The sequence below is a fragment of the Rhododendron vialii genome, chromosome 4a (genome assembly GCF_030253575.1).
Source record: "Rhododendron vialii isolate Sample 1 chromosome 4a, ASM3025357v1".
Taxonomy (NCBI): Eukaryota; Viridiplantae; Streptophyta; class Magnoliopsida; order Ericales; family Ericaceae; genus Rhododendron; species Rhododendron vialii.
The window spans coordinates 28,372,856-28,395,480 of record NC_080560.1 but is presented as its reverse complement, the minus strand read 5'-3'; the positions used below and the strand labels follow the sequence as shown (position 1 = coordinate 28,395,480).

Below are 22,625 nucleotides of genomic sequence, written 5' to 3'. Positions count from 1 at the left end.
GATTTTAATGTGGTTCAGTTTCCACATGAGAAGAGGGGGTGTGTTTCTATTTCTCGTGACATGAGGAGATTCTCAGATTTTAGAGATAGTAGATCCGCCGTTATGTGGAAGCAAGGTTTGGTGCTCAAGAGAATAGATGCATGTCTTGTTTGATCAGTTTTTGTCCTCTGGCTCTTGGGAGGAGCATTTTTCAAGCATGTGGCTCAGTTTTCTCTTCCAATACCCATTTCAAATCACATTCCTATTTTGTTAGACAGTGGGGGACTTCGCCAAGGAAGCACTCCCTTCAGATTTGAAAATATGTGGTTGTTTCAGAGGGGCTTGTGGGAAGGGTGGGTGAGTGGTGGTATAATTATTCTACTCCCTTCATCGCAAATTAAGTTCTCCCTATGGGGAAGGGTGATTTTTAAGGAGACAAAATGATTGTACTTAAAAGACATTAAATTTCCAGAATTGCCATTCATTAAGTTACTTTATTCATAGGAGTATTTACCACTCCTAGTGGGAAAGTGGCGGGAATTTCTCCCAAGAAGTTGGCTACAATTCATAGGAAATTTTGGCTCCAAAGTTCAAACTTTTGAAATTACATCTGGAATAATGGAAGTACTAGAGATGGAGGGAAAATCATTCACCTACCAGCCTATATAAGGAATCCATATCAATCCCCCACTGATTTTCTTTCCCACAAATCCTCTTCTCCAGCAAATCTCTTCCTATTTTATCTTCTACATCTCCTCCCAATCAAGTTTACCTCTGCTTTCCCTCTTCACGTTTTTCTATTTCCTTTCATGTTATATGTTCCTATGGAAAGTTCTTCAGTCCACTTATCAAAAAGGAACTTAACAAATCAACAACGGAGTGCAATTTTCCAAAATCTTTTGGCAAAAAGTTCCCATGGAAAGTTTAAAAAGGGCTCCATAAGGGAAGTTGCTTCCTTATTCTCTGATCATGTCAAAACAATTTCCCAAATATGGCGACAAGGGAAGGCTGCTGTTATCAATGGAGGGTTAATTGGAAGGTCGATTGATGCATCTTCCAAAAAGGCAGCAAGAGTTGGTCCCAAAAGAGTTCGAATCGAGCCGAACAAAGTCACGGAAGTACCTTTTTCTCGCCGAACAAATATTCGCTCCTTATCAAATGAGTTGAAAGTTGCAAAATCTACTGTGCATAGGCGAATCAAAGAAGGTATGATGAGGGCACATTCAAATGCAATAAAACCTTTTTATCAGATGAAACAAAAGAGCAAGGCTTCGATTTTGTTTATCTATGCTTGAGCCGAGTAGCATTGGAACTGAGCCGCTTTTTAAATCTACTAGCGGGTGCCCGTGCCTAAAGGCACGTCCAAACGTAATACAGTCTCAACTTAAATAAGTTGTCTGCTCTACCCATCCAATTTAACCTACTCACTCTCTACCTCACTTTAAAAAGCTCATGCCAAGATAGAGAGAGGTAAAAAAAAAAAAAAAAAGAGGCAATAATTTATCGGTTAATTATCAACCCTCTTGAAATAATATTAACTTAAAATGGAAAAAACCAAAAGATAATAAATTGGAAAGGAAAGTGTGTATGTTATTGCAACAACAGAGGTCAAAGTATAACTTAAGGAAACATTCTCTAAATCGGACAGCTACAATCTTAGCTTGAAGGAGATCAGCGGCTGTAGAGATGCTCATGTTTATATGTGTAGACAAAAACCGCTCTGTTTTATAATATAGAAGTACAACTACATACATATTGATGAGAAGCGGTTCTTCATGACGAAAGAATCGGAAAAGTACTACCTTTTGCCAGAAGAAAATGAACCATAGCGGACTTGCAAAAGCAAGCGGTTCATTACAAAAGTGATGTTTCTAGCCACAGTGGCTCGACCGCGTTTTGATGCTCACCAAAATGAAATATTTCCCGGCACGATAGGAATTTTCCCGTTCACATACAAAGAACTTGCTAAATGGAGTAGCAAAAATCGGTCTGCTGGTACTCTCGAGACAAAGGCAATAACAGCAGTGACAAAAGACATTACTCGCAAATGTATGATTGAGAAGTTATTGCCAGCAATTAGAAGTGGCCACAATCTTTCGGAATGGAGACTATCTATATTCAACAAGACAATGCAAGACCGCACATTCTACCATCGGATGTTCAATTTGTAGAAGCTTCAAGGATAGATCGGTTTGATATTCGTTTGTCTTGTCAAACTCCAAGTAGTCTGGATTTGAATGTTCTTGATCTCGGTTTTTTTAGTGCTATTCAGTCTCTACAATATCAAGACGCACCCAAGACCATCGATGAGCTTGTTGTTGCCCTAGAGAAATCATTCAACGAATTAACGGCACAAAATCTAAATAGGGTATTTGTATCTTTGCAATCTTGCATGATTGAGGTGATGAAGGATTATGGAGGAAACAACTACAAGTTGCCGCACTTGGGAAAAAGCCAGATAATTAGACATGGTAATCTTCCTCCTCAACTTCATTGTGAACAACTCATTGTTGAAAATGCTATGGCCCATCTACAAGAATGAGCTAAGTAGTAAGTACAGCAGGTTAGTGTTTTTTTTTTTTCATTGATCACATTGTGAGCAAGTTTTTATCTTTCTATGTTCAGTTGAAAAAATACATCCAATCCCGTAATTATTTTCATTTGCAAGTCAATCTTCACAAGTTTTTGGTGGATCTGTTTTGAATGCTCTCCAGTTCTTTTGGTCTTCTTTGATGGCATTGGTCAATGAATTTCTCATGTTTTGAGTTACACGAATGGGGGCTGCGAGGGAAAAAAGTTGAAAGATGTTTTTGTAATTTTGATGCACATTTGAAAATTATGTATTGTATGAACGTATGAATGTGGTGTAATTAATGAAGTAATTGTGTAGCGGGCCGAACTTCACGGCTCGGACCACCGAGGTAGATCAGACCGCAGACGCATCTCCTAGGTTCGGCCTGGGGCAAGTCCATGGTGTTGAGCTCCAGCATTAAAAGGCAACTTCTCTATGCTGCTAATCGTCAACGGCCGAGCCCGGATAAGGAACCTCTCAATCAACTCACTCCAACTCTTATGTCGCTCGTCGTGAGTGAACCGTAAGGTTCGGCCATGACCAAGCTCAGACAGAAGGTGTCCTCTTGATCAATCTTCTCCAACAGTCATATAACTGGTGCCGAGCTCTTAGGCTCGGCCATGCTCGGCCAGTCAATGCTTCCGCGTGCAGGAAGCTGACACACCCCGTGGTGACGTATATGACGTATTCAAGCAAGACAGGTTGAAACATCCGTATAGCTTGGTCCTGTCTTTGTCTCTTTCATTCACCCCGACGGTTGCGCCAAAGGATAATGATGAGTGCACATGGGGGTGTCAGCTCATCACTTCGAACGGTTATCACACCCTATCTCTAGCGTCATAATGACACCAGCCGACGCATGCGAGGCACGAGCTCGTACTTGGCGGGCAACCCTAAGAGGTATATTCTCACTCACACTCAAAACCCTAGAGTACTTTGCCTTTCCTCTGCACATAATCATTCTCTCGCCGGAGGGCCTTGCCGGAGCTCCTCTGGTTAGGTCTTTTAGTCGTGCGCTGCTTGTGCAGGTTAGGGTAAAGAATGAGGATCCCACTCATCTACATAGATCCAGAGGAGCCCCAATCCGTGATTTGCAGCCCCACAAATTGTACAAAATTCGGTGCAAGAACTTTGCTTGGTTTTGTGTTTGACCGGTAGTACTCCAATAATTGTCCCTCAAAAGTTAAAAGGGTAGAATAGGAATTTTCTCCTAATTTGGTGACTGATGTTGGAAAGGGGACATGTAAATTGGGACAGCCCAAAATGAAAAGAGGGACAATTAAATTGGGATGGAGGGAGTATCATGCGAACACCGAGTTTTGTATTGGCAAAGAAGTTGAATTGTTGAAAGAGGACTTGCGCAAATGGTATTCTGAGGCCTTTGGGAGGTTGGAGTTCAAAAAGCCACGGTTATTGATGTTATTCAACATTGGGATGGGGAGGAACAGGTTCGGGTATTAACGGAGGTGGAGAAGGTTCTGAGAAACAATGCTAAATAAGAGTTTGGAAAGATTGCAAAGTTCGAAGAGATTAGTTGGAAACAAAAGCCTAGGAATTTGTGGCTAAAAGAGGGAGAAAGGAATACCCACTTCTTTCACAAGATGAAAAATTGTAATCAGAGGATCAATTTCATTGGAAAGAACAAAATAGGAGATAGTATTTTGGAAAGGGATGAAGAGGTGAGAATTGGAATTGCTAATTTCAATGAGGGTTTGTTTACAGAGATGGGGGCGAGTCGTCCTCATGTTGATGATATGAATTTTGATGCTATTTCAGTAGAGGAGGCATTTTGGTTGGAAAGACTATTTGATGAGGTAGAAGTAGTGGCAGCGTCAAAGTCTTTGAATGGAGATAAGGTGGTTGGCCCTGATGTTATGTCGTTGGCCTTTTTTCAACAGTGTTGGGGTGTGGTGAGGGGGGAAGTAACGGGAATGTTCCTGCACTTTTGGATGTATGGGGAGTTTGAAAGGAGCTTGAACGCTTCTTTTGTGATTTTGATTCCGAAAAAGGGAGGAGCGGAGGACATCCAGGATTTTAAACCCATCACTCCATCAGTCTTTTGGGGGGAGCTTACAAATTGCTGGTTGTTAGATGATGGATCTATTTGTATCTAGTGTAATTATGTGTCTTATCATGTAATTAGTTTAAGCATCTAGGACCGTAGTGTAATTATTATACAGCTTGTACATATATATTTTACGTTGAATGAAATTAACCCTAATGGGTTTTCTCTCTATTACGATTACCCTAAAACTGAACATGGTATCAGAGCGATAGAACCTGGGCGACCTACAACGTTCTTCTTGTTGCTGTGTGAACAGAACTTCGCGTGAACAGTACTCGTGTGAATAGTGCTTCGATGAGATCTGCTACTGTCGCCGTTTTTTTCTCGCCGATCGGATCTATTTTTTCTTCTCTCACGAAGTTTCAATATTGTTTCAGTCAAATTCGAAGGTATTCAGTTGATTTTTTTGAGGTTCTAGGGCTTTTGGAACTTTTATTTATTATTTTTGGCGTTTTAAAGTTGCTGGGAACATTGTTTATTGTTTATTTGGCATTATTGTTCTGCTTTCAAGATGTCAGAAGAGAAAAAACAGGCTTCCGCTAGTGGCAAGGATGAGTTGAGTCGTGTAAGGACTCTGGATAACTCTTCACTGGATATTTGTCCCATCAAACTGGATGGCACAAATTATTTCCTTTGGTTTCGTACTTTTACATTAGCTATTGAAGCTAAAGGGATGTCTGAGTTCATTGAAGGCCCTGTTACTGAGCCTACTACTGATGTTGAACTCAAGACGTTTAAGTCTCGTCGATCTTTAGCCATGACCTGGTTGTTTAATTCTATGAAGGCTGATATTCGTAGTCCTTTCTTGCTTCTTAACACTCCATATCAGATTTGGACTATTGTCAAACAGACTTATTCTCAGCAGGGCAATGATGCTCAATGTTTTGAGTTGCGAAAGCGACTTCGTACTATGGATCAACACAATTGATCTGTTGTTGTTTATTTTGCTGATCTCAGTGGGGCTTGGCAAGAATTTGATTATTATCAGGAGTTTCAGGCAGTTTGTTCCGTTGATGCTAGTGCTTGGTTAAAAAGAATAGAGAAAGAACGTGTGTATGACTTTCTTGCTGGTCTTGATGTGGAGTATGATCCAATTAGAGTGCAAGTGTTGGGTCGTGTTCCGTTTCCACCTTTAGGAGAGGCCTATGCCATTGTTCAACAGGAGGAGAGCAGAAGGGGTGCTATGTTACAAGCTCCCACTTCTGATCGTTCTGCATTGGTTGCTATTCCGCAGGGACAGTTTGGGTCTGGCAGTGGAAAGTCTCAGTATGGTACTACTAGTGGGACCATAGACCGTATGTCACTCCAGTGTGATTATTGCCACAACACTGGACATACCAAGGATTTCTGTTGGAAGTTACATGGTCGTCCTTCTCGTGGGCGAGGCAGTGGACGTGGAGGTCGAGGTCGTGGTCCCGGGCGTTCTCAGGCTCAGGCACATGTTTCAAAGTTTACTACCTTGTCTGATTCTGGGTTCAGTACAGGAGTTCAGTCACCTTCTGAATGTGTTGGCGGTTTCTCTCAGGGGGAGATGCAAGCTCTCAGGCGTCTTATGGCTCGGGCTGATTCTTCCTCTACTATAGCTCCTACTTCCACAGCAGCTCCTACTGCATCCTATTTTGCTCATTCAGGTATTCCAGCTAGTGCATTTACTGCCTCCTCCGGTATTCCTTGGATTATCGATTCTGGTGCTTCAGATCATATGACAGGTTGTTCCTCTATTTTTTATTCCTATTCTACTTGTTCTGGTAAGAATAAGGTTCGAATTGCCGATGGATCGTTCTCTGCTATTTCAGGGAAAGGTTCCGTTCGCTATTCTCCCTCTATCTCTCTCTTCAGTCCTCCATATTCCAAACTTTGCCACTAACCTTCTTTCAGTTAGTAGTTTTACCCATTCTGCAAACTGTTTCGTGACATTTTTTCCTACTCACTGTATCTTTCAGGAACTAGAAACGGGGAAGGTGATTGGCAGTGGTAAAGCACATGGTGGTATCTATTATCTGGAGCATGGACCTCATCCATCTCAGCCATCTTTATCATGTGGATAAGCTCTACGGGCAGATATGAGTTCCACTCTTTCTTTGTTACATCGGTGGCACCGTAGATTGGGTCATCCCTCGTTTGGGATATTAGAGAAACTCTTTCCTATTTTAGTTAAACATTGTCCTAGGGATCAGTTTTTTTGTGAAGCCTGTGAGTTTGGAATACATAAACGCTCTTTTTATGCACCATTAATAAACGAAGTGATTCTCCATTTATGGTTATCCACTCTGATGTTTGGGGTCCTTCTCCTCCTGTTACTTCTTTAAAGGGCTATCGATGGTTTGTTACTTTTATTGATTGTTATTTTCGTGCCACATGAGTGTACTTACTCCATTCAAAAAATGAAGTATTTTCCTGTTTCAAATCTTTTCATAAGATGGTGTGCACTCAGTTTGATACAAATATTAAAATTCTTCGGAGTGATAATGGGACTGAGTATATTGATAAGATTTTTCGGACATATCTAGATGATAATGGTATTATTTTTCAGATGACATGCATTGACACTCCACAACAAAATGGAGTCGCTGAGCGTAAAAATCGTCATCTTGCTAAGGTGGCTCGATCCCTTTTGTTCACTATGAATGTTCCCAAATACTTATGGGGAGAAGCTATTTTAACTGCCACATATCTTATCAACCGTATGCCATCCAATGTCATTAATTTTAAAACACCCATTGCGTGCCTGCCAAGCAGTTGTCGAGTTACGACTCTTCCACCTAGGGTGTTTGGTTGTGTGTGTTTTGTTCATGCCCCAAAACCTTCTGGGGGCAAGCTAGGACATAAAGCCCATAAGTGTATTTTTGTTGGGTACTCTCCTACCTAAAAAGGCTATAAGTGTTACGATCCTTATTCGAGATAGATGTTTGTCTCTATAGATGTTACCTTTTGGGAAACAGAGGTTTTTTATTCTCCCTCCAAACCATCTATTCAGGGGGAGCATCAGCAGGAGGAAGAGATGTTTACCTTTTATAATCATAGTGAGGGGGAAAAGGAAAACACTGGAGAGGAACCAGTATCTGTTGAAAGGGAAACACATGATATTGGTGGTGACATTGAGGAACAATTACCTGCACGATGACGACTGTAGGGAGCGGGCTTACAGAGGTATGCTAGACGGAAAAATGGAAAGTCTTCATGTACGTTACCACCTTGTCAATCACAATCACCCACTCCAGTTCCAGATTCCTCAGCTGACTCTTCTGGTAATGATTCTTCTCTTATTGAACCTCCTCCTATGGATCCTGACAATGTTCCTATTGCTATTCGAAAAGGTGTTAGATCTTGTACTCAACATCCTATCTCACAGTTTGTTTCTTATGACCGTTTGTCTCCTTCGTACCATGCCTTTGTCTCTTCTCTTTCCTCTATATCTATTCCACAGAATTGGCAAGATGCATTCAAGATACCTAAGTGGAAAGGAGCTATGGTAGAAGAGATGACAGTTTTGAAAAAGAATGGCACCTGGGATCTAGTGTCACTTCCAGGAGGGAAGAAACCAGTGGGCTGCAAGTGGGTGTTCACTATTAAACAAAAGGCTGATGGTACAGTTGAGAGATACAAGGCAAGGCTGGTTGCCAGAGGTTTTACTCAAACTTATGGTATTGACTATGAGGAGACGTTTGCTCCGGTAGCGAAGATGAATTCTGTGCGAGCTCTCCTCTCGTGTGCTGCCCACTTGAATTGGCCTCTTCAACAGTTTGATGTGAAAAATGCATTCCTCCATGGTGATTTAGAGGAGGAAGTTTATATGGATATTCCATCAGGTTTCTCTTCTCCTGCAAGTGAAGGAAAGGTGTGTAGATTGAAGAAGGCACTTTATGGGCTGAAACAGTCACATAGAGCTTGGTTTGGCAGGTTTTCTAAGGCTATGTTAAGTTTTGGTTACAAGCAAAGCCATGCAGATCATACGATGTTCATCCGGCGAAGTAATGGTAAGATTGTTGTCCTTATTGTTTATGTTGATGACATAATAATGACAGGCAATGATGTGAGTGAGATTCATAACCTTAAGTCTCGTCTAGCTCAGGAGTTCGAGATTAAGGACTTGGGATCATTGAGATACTTTCTGGAAGTAGCGAGGTCTGATAGAGGTATTTTTATTTCCCAACGCAAGTATATACTTGATTTTTTGGAAGAAACAGGTATCTTGGGCTGTAGACCTGCAGATTCTCCTATTGAGGCGAATCATCATCTTAGTGGAGATGTGGGGGAGCGTACTGATAAGGAAAGGTATCAGCGACTTGTGGGTCGACTAATATACTTGGCCCACACTCGACCCGATATTACTTATGCAGTGGGTGTTGTTAGTCAGTTTATGCATGATCCTCGTACATCACATCTAGATGTAGTTTATCGTATTTTGAGGTATCTGAAATCAGCTCCAGGAAAAGGAATTCTATTCTCTAATCATGGCCATTTGCGATTGGAGGCATTCACTGATGCTGACTGGGCTGGTTCTGTGGATGATAGGCGCTCTACTTCTGGCTATTGCACTTTCCTTGGGGGTAATCTGATTACCTGGCGAAGTAAGAAGCAATCAGTAGTCGCTAGGTCTAGCGCAGAAGTTGAATATAGAGCTATGGCTCATGGTGTTTGCGAGCTCTTGTGGCTCCAAACTTTGTTACTTGATTTGGGGTTTGCTGACAGTGTTCCGATGAAACTCTACTGCGACAATAAAGCTGCCATTAACATTGCTCATAATCCCGTTCAGCATGACAGAACGAAGCACATAGAGATTGATCGACACTTCATCATGGAAAAGTTGTATGAGGGTTTGATATGTATGCCGTTTGTGAGATCTGGAGATCAGTTAGCCGATATATTCACAAAAGGGCTGGGTAGCAAAAGTTTTCATCCTATTGTGTTCAAGTTGGGCTTGATTGATATCTTCGCACCAACTTGAGGGGGAGTGTTAGATGATGGATCTATTTGTATCTAGTGTAATTATGTGTCTTATCATGTAATTAGTTTAAGTATCTAGGACCACAGTGTAATTATTATACAGCTTGTACATATATATTTTACGTTGAATGAAATTAACCCTAATGGGTTTTCTCTCTATTACGATTACCCCAAAACTGAACACTGGCCAAAGTGTTGGCGATCTGGTTGGAGGAGATGGCAGAGAAAGTCGTTGTCACAAAATGCTTTTGCCCAGGGTAGGCAAATTCTAGATGCAATTTTGATTGCCAATGAATGTGTTTGATTCGAGGTTGAAAAGTGGTATTTCGGGAATAGTGTGTAAACTGGACATTGAAAAGGTTTATGATCATGTTAGTTCGGACTTCTTGATCTATATTACTAGCTTCGTATTTGGGTCTGTTGTTGAGCTCATCTTTCAAATCCAAGCAAGCCTGGGATTCAGTTGTGGAAAGATTTCAAAAGAGAATGACAAGGTGGAAGCGCCAACATATTCCAAAAGGAGGTAAATTAACTTTAATCAAAAATACGCTCTCAAGTATACCCACTTATTTCATGTCTCTTTTTATCATTCCAGTTTCGGTTGTAAAGAGATTTGAGAAAATACAGAGAGATTTTCTTTGGGGAGGTATGGGGGAAGAGTTTAAGTACCATTTAGTTGATTGGGACATGGTTTGTACTCCCATTAGAAAGGGAGGATTGGAAGTGAGGAAGCGAAAATTATTCAATCAAGCTTTGTTGGGAAAATGGCTTTGGAGATTTGCATGTGAAAGGTAGAGATGATGGAGGAAGGTCGTGGTAGCAAAGTATGGATGTGGATGGAGAGAGTGGACTTCCCTCATTGTGAGCATGCCCTATTGCGTGGCACTTTGGAGGGGTATCATGAATGGGTGGGATGCCTTTGTAAAGAATACTTACATGGTGGTAGGCGATGGGAGAAAGGTGAAGTTCTGGGATCATATGTGGTGTGGGAATGTGAGCTTTCAAGATTCTTTTCCGAGTATTTATCGTTTGGCTTGTGACAAGGAGGCATCCGTCTCTAATTATCTTCAAATTAGTGATGGGGCTACAGCTTGAGACATTCGGTTACTAAGGGACATTTGCAATTGGGAGGAGGAGGATTTGTTGTCTTTGCTTGCTAAAGTGTAAGATAGGAGTGGGATAGGAGTGGGGGAGGGGGACGAGATGTGATGTAAGTTGTCTAAATCCGGATCCTTTCAGCTGAAATCCTACTACCAATCATTATGTGGAAATGGTAATCCATCTCTCCCTTGGAAAGCAATTTGGAAAACTACGGCGCCTTTAAAAGTGAGTTTCTTTGTGGGGTGCGCGGCTCAAGGCAAAATTCTTACTTTAGACAATTTGATTCGAAGACGGATAATAATTGTTAATTGATGTTTTATGTACAAAAGGGATGCAGAGACGGTCGACCATCTTCTCATTAATTGTGCGTTGGCATGGAAGCTATGGTGCTTGGTGTTGTCATGGTTTGGCTTGCGATGGACTATGCCGAGGAGTGTTATGGAACTGTTAATCGCTTGGAGAGGTGTTAGAGTTGGGAAGAATAATAGCGTGTTTGGGCCATGGTTCCTCTTTGCTTGACGTGGGTTATTTGGTGAGAGAGAAATTCGAGATGTTTTGGAGGAATCGAACATTCATTGGTTAGACTTAAAAATAGCTTGCATAGCTGGGAGAAAAGAAAATGTAATCCCTCTATTGATCAATTTTTAGATTGGTTTGTACTTTTCAATTCACATGGTGGTGTATAGGGTCTTTTTGTCTTCGGCCTCTTTTGTATATAGGCGGCATTCCCTTAGTGTCTTGTTTCTAATAGAATTCCTTACTTATCACACACCAAAAAAAGTTTGAAACAGCAGCCTCAAATTGAACTTTAAAACATCTTACTCCCTCTATCCTAATTTAATAGTTCTTTTTGAGAGTTCGTGCCACTTTTTAATTGATTATATCTTGTAATGTATAATGTTTTATGTAATTTTGAAAACATTGCAATATATAATTGTTAAAGCATCCAACTCCAAACCAATTGGCAAAGAGTGGAGAGGTTGCCCAGGCTCATGTAATAGTTTTGGAGGAGATAATTAACCGACGTGGGACAAATCCCAACACTCGTCCGCACGTGCGACCCCCGATTCGCACGTAGAGAGGTTAACAAAGGATCCGGAACACACGGATCACAATGAACAAAGTGCAACTATGGCACAAACAAAGGGGAAAAGCCTCCGAAAGCCTAGCTCTGATACCATGTTAAAGCATCCAACTCCAAACCAATTGGCAAAGAGTGGAGAGGCTGCCCAGGCTCATATACTAGTTTTGGAGGAGATAATTAACCGATGTGGGACAAATCCCAACAATAACTAATCGAGATCTATCAAACAAGATTCATATTGGATATAAATTTATTACCGATTTAAAGATATAACGAGTTTTTTATCCGGTTAGAATACAACAAGGGACAATTAAATTGGGACGGAGGGAGTATTTCATAAGTGCCAACTCCCCCTCCCATGCAGTTGTACAACCGTACAAGCTCAATACTGATGCTCTAGAAGACACATGGCAATGTGTGAGCTCGACACTTGATTAGAACTAACAAATTACAAAGGAGAATCGATCGTGAGTTTCCTAAGGAATGTGAGAGAGACCTCCTCTTGCACCCGAGCTATGGGTGCTAATTTTCTGAAGAGAAATTGGAGGTGTGAGCTTTGCTCCCTATCTATAGGAGCCAATCCTAGCACCAATTGGTTGACCAAAGAAACCCACGTTTCTGTAGGGGAACACAACGTTTTTAGGAAAGCCCTTCAAGGTCCTTTGCCTATCCTGAATGAGGATGCAGAGGTTGAACTGGTGAAGGCAGCCTTGGATGCATATGGCTTTGATTTCTTCTTTGCCTTTGGCGACCACTTGCAGATCCAACAAGGGGCAGGGGAGTCCCTTGCCCCTCTGGACTTTTTACAATGACTGTTAGACCACAATATTTTACGTTATATTTCTTTAAGCGCTTAAAAGCATATGCTAGCGCCCCAAAGTTTTATGCTCAGTTTATGTGTTGTATCTAACGATTATAAGCTAGAATTGGAATTCTTTTGGCGGTCAGGACTTCTGATTTCTTCATAAACACAAAATATACTACAGTTTCTATCGTACTGGTGTTTGAATATAGCTAATTAGGGCTTCTGATTTTTAGAAAATTATGATATTTGATTCTGGATATGCCACTGGGCGATCCCCTGTACTAAAATAAAAAAAACACATGTTCTGCTATTCTAGTTGAGGACATAACGTCCATCTTTAGAGCCCATCTTCAGCAGATTCTGATAACGAAGAACGGATAGAAGAGAAAAGAACAAGAAAAAAAAATTGTACCCATCCAGAAAAAAGGTTTCCATAGTGCATTGCTAAATGCTAATGAAGTTAGAACGAAAAAATGACTTGCATATGAGTCTATGACAAAGTAAGAATACCCGTATTTAGTCATAAGTAGAGGTGGCAATCTCAACCCATATTTTTTAACCCACCCAAATCCGCCCACTTATAACCCAACCCAACCCGCCCATATTTTATAATGGGTTTATATGGGTTGAACTCATATAAACCCACATTTACATGGGTTTAAGTGGGTTAGAAATGGGTTCAATATGGGTTAGAATCAAAACACCCACCCCTGCAAAACAGTGAACTACAGTTAATTGATCTACTAATCTCTCGCTCATCCTCTCGCTCCAGCTATACGCCTCATGTATAAAACAAGAATGAACTATTTTTGCTAGAAAAAAGATCCAGTGAGATAAGTACATCCACACAAATACTCTCTCTCTCTCTCTCTCTCTCTCTCTCTCTCTCTCTCTCTCTCTCTCTATTTCAAAGACTTAATCTCCAAAATCGATCACTCTGACAAGGCCCGTTCCGCTAAGAATGAGGAGTTTTTGGTGCCAGGTCAGTATATCTCACGCGGTACCCGCTTGGCACATTCGGGCCGTCAAATTTATCCACACAAATTCTCTCTCTCTCTCTCTCTCTCTCTCTCTCTCTCTCTCTCTCTCTCACCAGTCCCTTGAGCTCCTCTCTCTCTTTTGGGCTTTTTTTCGTTTTGTTCTTATTCAACTTTTTTTCGTGCTTGCTATTTTGCGACAAGTATTTTACAATTTTTGATTCACTCCAATCGGAAAAGAAAAAAATTATGACTTTCACCCAAATTACTTTTTCGATTCTCTCGTCGAGACGAACTAATAGGGGTAAAAAGTTTCTCATAAAACAATCAAATACAAAAAAAATTGAATAGAGACCAAAAAAAAAAGTCACTTGACTTTTTAATCCAAACCTAAGCGGTGGCTTCGGCTCTTCGTAAGTCTCTCTATGCATACATAAACTAACCATATTTTGCATCATTGATTTTAATAGTAAAACCAGAGACGATTTCGTGTTTTTTTTTAAGGCATGACTTGGAGTTTTTTTTTCTTATTGATTATGAAAGGTTTGTAGATGTGATATTTTTGTTTAGCAAGTTTGAGTTTCGATATAGGGGAATTAGTTTATTTTTTAAAATATTTAAAAAAAAAGAAAAAGAAAAGGAAAACGGGGCGGGGTGGGCGGGTTTGGGTTTTGCTTGACCCGTATTCGACCCGACCCGTTTCAACCCGTTTACTTTTTTTTAAACCTATATTTGACCCGTCCATATTTGACCCGCGACCCGTTTCAACCCGCCCAAACCCGTCCGTTTGCCACCTCTGGTCATAAGTTATAAACTAGTGCGTGGGAGGAGAGAATTTAGCACAATGGTCAACAACTCAAACAAGAGCCAGCACAAATTTTACCTCAAAAAGAGGCAGGAAATTGGTTGATGTGACATCCACAGGAAAGCCAAATAAAAACTTCAAAACAATCATGAATGTTTCCAGGTTCCACTTGATTGATACACAGTCAAGGATTGATTCCCTGAAATATAGAAGACACAGAATATCATAAATGTGCTTTTGCAGAAATTCAGCGTTAAAAAATGATGCGTAGATTGGCATAAGGATTAACTGCATATACTTTTGGATTGAAGTTGGCTCCATTCATTAACCAGGCTTCATTTGCTTAGTTTTTTTTCTGGTTACATGGTTTCTAAGGCGGCAATGAACTAATAAATTGTTAGCTCGGATAAGATCCATGACGAAAATATCCATGTACGTAATTTATCTACATGTATATGTGTGTCAACAGAAAGGGGGCAGGTTTAAAAAGAACAAAATTGAACCAACAAACTCCTGGAAAGGCTTTTATTGCTTTATGTTGGCAAGTGCCATGTAAATCAGGAAATTTTAGCTGCTAAAACAGCTACAACTACGAGTACGTAACATAAATGATTTACCACAAAGCACATGTAATCATTAGATTTGTTAACGGTACCAATGATCAACTGCATTCGCTCAACATAAAACCAATCGATCAATCCCTCTAAACATTGAAACTTGAAACCATACTCATCATTGATTTTTAAATCACCTTACACTGTCACACTCTCCTGCACAGCCAAAGCAAAAATCATACAAAATCTCCTAAAATCCCTCTTCAGTCTTCCCATCATACAAAAGCAATCTGTTAGGAATATGCAGAACCCTAAGCATGATCTAGGACATATGAATGCTGAACGACAAAGAACTGGTCGAGAACAATCACACAAGCAAATAAGATTCACGTGGTTCACCTACCTATGCTATGTCAAAGTTGTTGTGGCATGTCCACAATGACAAAAAGTGATACAAAAGTTAACATTGGAGATGTCCTACGCTCTGACATACAACTAGGGTTTACAAGTTTGGATTCCGGAAAACATGGCTGAGCGTACACAACTAGCAGGGTCCGCAATTCACTATATAGTACCGGTCCATCCATTCCCTATTTAAGTTAAAATATACTCCACATTGAGTTTAAAATCACCTTCACAAGAAAAAACAAAGACATCTGCCACAACATTTACACAAGTAGCAAAACCCATTTCCAAAACTGATAGACAGACATCCAAATAATTCAAGTTCTAGAAACCTGATCAGACAACAGTAACCCCCTTCAACCTAAATTTTTGGGTCTTTTTAGTTGTTTTTTCTTAGTTTTTACGAGATTCTGGTCAAATGTTTTGGATAATTCTTTAGCGCCGTCTGAACTTTTTTCAACTTTGGTCCATGTTTTTATATTTTTCCTATTCCCCTCGAGATATGACAAAATGCTAAAAAAATACTAAAATGTCATAATCCTTCAAAATGACTTTCGCTCCCACTCTTAATCCTCGCGTTCTCGATTCTCGCACTCATGAATTTTCTGTATTTGGGAGGTTTATGAATGACGCTTTCACCCTCCCGCACCCGCATTATGTGACTTAGGTCCAAACTCAACTTAACAAGGAATACTCTTGCAAGAAAAACAAAGTAGGTTCTATATCATATAAGTTTTTTTGTGACGAGGAAACTTTTAGTGAGTCAAGCTTACCTAAAGCGGCCGCAGAGGAGGCCACGAAAATACGAGGAGTGTTCGATGAGCCTGTCCATGCCAAACAAGAATGAATGAAGTTAATATCAAATTGGAAAGTTAAAAAATAAACCAGCAGATTTTGGAAACGGGTGCGAAGATTATTACCTGTTTCGGCTGGCTTTGACAACGATGATTTGGTGAGTGAGGATTGTGGGGAAGTCCCAGCTGCAGATTTCTGCGGTTGAGATTTCGATTTCTGAGTAGTCGGAATCTGGCTCCGGTTGGTGAGGGTCGGTGCATTTCAGAACCACCGCAGACTGATCGCCGCCGTCTGAGTTCGACGCCATGTTGCGAAGTCGCTCTTGCTCTTGTCCACTCCGCTCCAGAAACTAGAGGGACGATTCTATTTCCAACCCGGTTTTCCCCTCATACAACCCACAATGACATTAATGCCCTCAGGTAATATGACCATATTACCCCTGTAAGTAGATTACGTACGCCCTCCATCTCCATTTAATAGTCTTTTTTAGAGTTCATGTCACTTTTCAATTAATTATAGCTCGTAATTTATAATGTTTTAGATATGATTTCAAAAACCATGTTTAAAGTTTACTAGACAAGATCCGTATTGGATATAATATTCATTACCATTTAAAATTTTAAATAATTTTTTATTTGATTAAAATAAAACAAGAGACTATTAAATGGGGACGAGAAGTACATACAACCCATAAACCAAAAACGTAATACTATTACTACTAAAGACAACCCACCCCACAACTCATACATCCCATCTTCTGCTACAACCCACTCTCACTCTATTTTTTGGAGGCAGCGAAGTCATGGGTTCTCGGCCGTGGCGAATGGAGATTGTGCAGTTATGAGACGGCAACTAAGGCTTGTTCCCCGAGTTTTGAAGGTGGCATTATAGCTAAGGGTGATAATTTAAACCGAAAAATCGAATCTACCGACCAAACCGATCGATTTTTAGTAGATTCGGTCGGTTTAAATATGAGTTCAGTTCGATTTTTATTTTTTAAAGTTTTTCCAGTTCGGTTCGGTTTCGGTTTGTACAAAATTAACACCGAAATGCACCGAACCAAACATAATTATGTGGGTATTTTTTAGCCCTTTAATCTTAGCCGTTCATCTAGTCATATATACCTAACCCTAATATTTTCCTCTCCAATCTCCACGCCACATCTCAATTCTTCCATTCTCTGATATCTCCTCCAAGCAACTATGGAAGTTGGAACCTCCATACCGACACCTCCCCCCCCCCCCCCCATCCTCTTTCTTCATCCCTCTCCCAATTATCTCTCTCTCATCGAATCTCTCTCAATCACCTCCTCTCTCTCTCGTCATCTCCCTCTCTTTTTCCCCATTTCTTTTCCTCAATAACCAAATCAACAATCAAACTCGTTTGAAGGCCTCACGGTAAATCAAGCTCGTCTACTACATAGATTAGGAATTTCTGAAATTTCTCTATAGAATATTTTCCCTTTATATTTTTTGTTGATAAAATCGACTAAACCGACCGAACTGAACGATTTTGCATAAGTTTTGATCAGTGTCGGTTTGGGATAAGAGAAAACCGACAGGTTTGGTTCGGTGAAAAATATGAAAAAAATTGACCGAACCGAACTGCTATCATTCCTAATTATAGAGATCAGCAATTGAGAAGCATCAGTGTCACGTAGGGATAGCAACAGGGGCTGGTTCCCCAGGTTCTGGCGGTGGTTGAGATGTTTTCTCCGGTGGGATGGCGGTTTGGTCTTTTTTTTCTTTTTCTTTTTTTGGTGTTTGGGTTTGTTGGTCTCTGACCAATGCTTGGGTCTCGAGTAGTCTTGGAGATTAAAGCCCGTTCCAAAACACCTTCTTAAAAAATAAGTACTTATTTCACATTTTCAAACTCAAAAATAATGTAAATGAAAAATAATTTTTCAAAATTTTTTGCACCGTATTAAAGATCTCAATGAGATCTTTCAAACAAGATCCATAATGCATATTTTTAGATTTCAATAAGTCCATCATTTTTTAAGTTTGAAATTGCCTTCTTAAAAAATAAGTACTTATTTCGCGTTCTGGAACGGAGCCTAAGTAATTTCCATTTCCATTTCTATTTGCCCTTGTCCTTGTCCTTTTAATTTTTATAATCTTGTGGGGATTAATAAAATTTTCTTTTGCCGATAAAAAAATAAATGAAGAAAATGGATTGTATGAAGCAAATGATGGGTTGCAAATAGAATTGTCCAGGTACATATGGCAAGTTGGCAATGGTGCGGGGTGGGCGGAGTTTTGCCTTACCCGACTCCGACCTGAAAAATCCCACATGGCCCCGAATTCTATTGGGTATTTTTTGGGTGCTCCCGTCCCCCAGTCCGAGGACGGGTTTACTCACCCCACCCTGTAAGAAATAGAAAATAAAATTAACCTATAAAAAAATGGAAGGAAATAGCAATACCAATTTTGGTATTTTGGTATAATCAAGAGCGGACCCAGCATATGGCAAGGGAGGTCACTTGACTCCATTGAGTTCTAAAATACTCCTAGAGAAAGTATAGTTTATAGGGAGTATTTTGTAATTTTGCCTCAAAGCATAATATTCTTGCCCCAAAGATCCTACGGAATTTGCCAATCTTGCCCTCATTGATTGTAACCATATGCATCTCCACTCAGAAACTATGGACTTTGTACATGCGAGGTCACTGGTTCGATTCTCATGAGGAGCAAAAATTATTTCGCCGCCATACGGGGCGACACGTGGGTGCCACATCAGTGCCATAGGGCCCTACAATGGTGCTGTAAAGACCTGTATTTAAATAAAATAAAATAAAATTTGGTATGCTTATTTAATAAATTCATATTTAACCTTTCGTTGACTGGATTGGCCACGTGGATTACGGACTGTGCATGTGGGACCCACTTGTTTGTAGCGAGTGATAAAAAATTTTTTTTAAAGTTGATTATGTCATTAATTGGTAGTGTTATGGGCCTTAGTGGATTAACTTGTAACATGTGGGAGTTGATGTACTGTATAGTTAGTTGAAGGGATGTAGTGTGATGTTCCCTTTTCAATCAAAAAAACCTGGACCAGGGAAATCACATTCCCCTTTTTCTTTTCTGTTTTTTCCCTACGAAGGACTCTCTCTCTTTCTCGCCATCTCCCTCTCTCTCGGATCTTCTTCCTCACTCGAATCCTTTGGAACCCAACTCGATCTCAGTGTATATTAGTGACCTTGACCCGTTGATTGCATGTCTAGGCTTCGAGGTGGAATACTTTGGTGGATTTCAAACTTGGAAAATCTAGTGTTTGCTTGGATTTTTGGATGATACTCAAAAACCATGAGGTAGGGATTTCTTCTCTCTTTTTATATGTCTATGTGTCGATTGGGTGTAATTGATTGTGTTTAATCTTCCGTTGTCGTTGTTTGTCGAAATTTGTCCGAAACCTGAGATTCGTGTGCTGAAAAATCATGTGGGTATTCATACCTATGGAGATGGTATCGATACCTCTTTTTGTCTTTGGACTAAACTAAAACTGCTCTGGTATCGATACCTGAAAATGGGGTATCAATACCCTTGCTGAAAATTTTCTGGAAAAATAAAAAAGAGAGGAAAGAATTGGATGTTCCGGGTAACATTGAGTATTGTTTAAAATGTTTCTTTTCTATAGTTTTGACTTAGTGACATGAGAATGAACTCTAAAGTGCTTACTTGATGCGTGGTGATGTAATGATCTAATTAGATGGAAAACTTATTAAGAAATGAAAGCGTGATAAAACTTGTAGGTAAGTGAGAAGGGTTTAGGAGTGAAATGAAATTACGCGTAGTGAAATGGATGGGCTGCTTAGACTTCAATTGAATAGACTTACTTTTATGGGATTGAGTTCATATTGGATTGATTGACACATTGGGTTACGTTATTGACTAAGAGCATCCACAGTGGTATAGTTAAAACTAAAATATTGCTAAGATTAGCAACATTTGTTCAAAAAAGAGCTCACAGTGGAATAATAAGATTTAGCAACCTCTTAGCAATTCATCAAATTTTGGCCATTGGATAATCAAAACTAGCAACTTTTTGCCAATAATTAAATTTAGTTGTCTTTCATATTTTTCTTCAATCAAGTACACCATCATTACACAAAAACATTCTCTCTCTTCCATTTTCAACATATTTCTAAGAAAAATACTTTTAAATTTTTATTTTATTTTTTTTGAAAAAACTGTTTTTTATTTTTTTTTTTGCAAAAACTATTTTTTATTTTTTATTTTTGCAAAAACAATTTTTTTATTAAAACTTTTTTCCAAAAACTGTTCTTTTTTAAAAAAAAAAAACTTTTTTTTCAAAAACTGTTTTTTTTTAACCTTTTCCCGAAAACTATTTTTTTTTAAATCGAAATTTTCAAAAAACTATTTTATTTTTTTCTAATAACCTATTTTTATTAGTTTGAAACCTATTTTTAAAAAATTGATTTCTATGTTCACAATTTTTAGATTTTTATAAATTGAAAATGTGATGTGGCAAGTTTTGGTTATTCAAATTTGATTGTACTATTGTGAACCTCTACATTATTAATTTTAGTAACCCCTTAAATGCATAACCAAAAGATGATGTGGCAACTTTTGATTATTGACTTTTGGTTATTCCATTGTGGATGCTCTAACGATTAGTTTGTTGATGAAATAGAAAGTGAGAAGTGTAACGGTTGCTATGTATATACGTATATTGAAACAAGGATACGTAAGAACTTGTGAAATATAAGGGACATGTACTGTTGGTGCATTGATATGAGAGAAAATGACTTGACGTTGATGTTATCTTATACATAGAGAAAAATGAATAGTTTTTCCTCATTATGTGTTGTATCCATAGGTGGGTCTGGTATGCGTGTTTTGCTAGGTGAGAGAATTAGAGAAATGTTGGATAGTGGAATGGCTTATTTAATGAGAATATGTGATACTATATGAGTGACATGGTAGATAATTGGATGGTAATAAGAAAGCCACGGATCTGCCGTAAGGTGTGATGCCAGAAATGGAACGCATGGGGTCCCTAATACTCGGAAGTGTACAAGAAAGCCACGGATCCACCGTAAGGTGTGATGCCGAAATGAAAATGGGACGCACGGGATTCTTAATGCCCAAAAGTGCACAAGAAAGTCACAAATCCACCATAAGGTGTGATGCCGGAATGAATGTGGGACGCACGGGGTCCTTAATGCCCGAAAATGAAATCAAAAACACATAACAAAATGGAAACGAAGAATCTTGTTATTGTTTAGTATCATATTAAAATGGGAATGTGGGTATGGATACATTGCTTTAAAATGTGGAATTTAGAAAGAAGGAAGCATTCATGTGAGAAGCTATGTTCATTTAACTTGAGTTGATGTCTTGGATAATTTGAGGTGTCGATGCTTGTTTTCTTCTTTTCTTATAGACTTCATAAATTATAGTGGCTTGATGTATTAAGATTGGAGTAGAAATTTATTGGTATGGAGACATGTTTGATGCCATAGATGTGATATTAGCTATTGTGGAAGAATTACATTGGAATTGCAGTTTAAACTTATAATGATAAATTGGAGATTTGATTGAACGGTATGCATATGCGTGTAGGTGGATAGCTCATGCGTGTTGACGATGAGAGGAAAACCAGAAAGGCAGAATAAAAAGGGATACGAGGGAGAACACAATAAAACTTGATCTTAAGTTTCAAAAGACTAAATTAGGTGGACATGTGAGTTCTCTGAGGACACATTAAGGCTTTGTTTGAAATGTCCTCGTGCACATTATATTTTACTTCCTTATGTGTAGTGTGTCGACTTAGATGCGACTGTGATTAACAAGGTGGGTGGGTTAAGAAAGAGAAATTGGTTGATTAAGGAATACAGAGTTGTCTCTAAGTCATTAAAATGAAAATGTAGTAATATCTTTTGAGTTTGGTATTGACAACCTGAGTTTACTTAAGATGGAAGTGGGTGCATGTGTGTGTATGGGTGAGAGTGTTGGTGTAAGTGAAGAAAAGTTCTATGTTTTTCTAAAGTAAGGATTGAGTTGTATGTTCTACTTTTAGTTAAAATAGTTTGCTCTTACAAAAATATATTTTTTGGTGCTCATCCTCCCATTAGCACTAAAGTTAGTTAGAGATTTTTCTACAGGCTAGTGTAGCTCAACCTTTCATTTTCAAGCGCGGACGAGAGGCAATAGAAAGGAGTGCTTGGTGCAGAGTCAGACATTCGTTGAAAGTTAGATTGAAGGGAAGTTACCTTAGCATCATAGTAAAATACCTTCTTCATTTTTTGGAAGGTGTATCTATAATTAAAATCTGAAAGTTTTGGGCTGGAGTCTTCTGTATTGTTATATCTTGAACTATTTATGTTTCGGTGAAATGAGTTTGGAGAATATTTTGATTGAGTTATGTATAATATTGCAAGGATTTTATTTATGAGAAGTAATTAATAATTATGTTTAAAATCGAGGGCGTGATAGATGCCACGTCAACGCCATGTGGGCATTACGTCACACAGTGGTGGTTTTTCAAAAAAATATTTCCTTTAGCAACGGTTA

General features: G+C 39.3%; 1 protein-coding gene across 6 annotated transcripts in view; it reads right to left on the bottom strand.

Annotated features, from left to right (window-relative positions):
- The window catches only part of LOC131322316 (BTB/POZ domain-containing protein FBL11), a 60,401-nt gene extending 43,927 nt beyond the window's left edge, over positions 1-16,474 (bottom strand). For 3 of the 6 annotated variants that reach the window (XM_058353594.1, XM_058353598.1, XM_058353595.1), the window contains exons 1-3: positions 16,215-16,473; positions 16,068-16,118; positions 14,414-14,534 (exon numbers count right to left, since the gene is read on the bottom strand). In XM_058353594.1, coding sequence (XP_058209577.1) covers positions 14,414-14,534; positions 16,068-16,118; positions 16,215-16,396 — 354 coding nt within the window. In that variant the 5' untranslated portion in view covers positions 16,397-16,473. Of the gene's footprint in view, positions 1-1,781; positions 2,510-14,413; positions 14,535-16,067; positions 16,119-16,214 lie in introns of those variants that run through there. The other 3 variants (XR_009198812.1, XM_058353593.1, XM_058353596.1) reach the window with 3 other exon arrangements.
- Between the last annotated feature and the right edge of the window lie 6,151 nt (positions 16,475-22,625).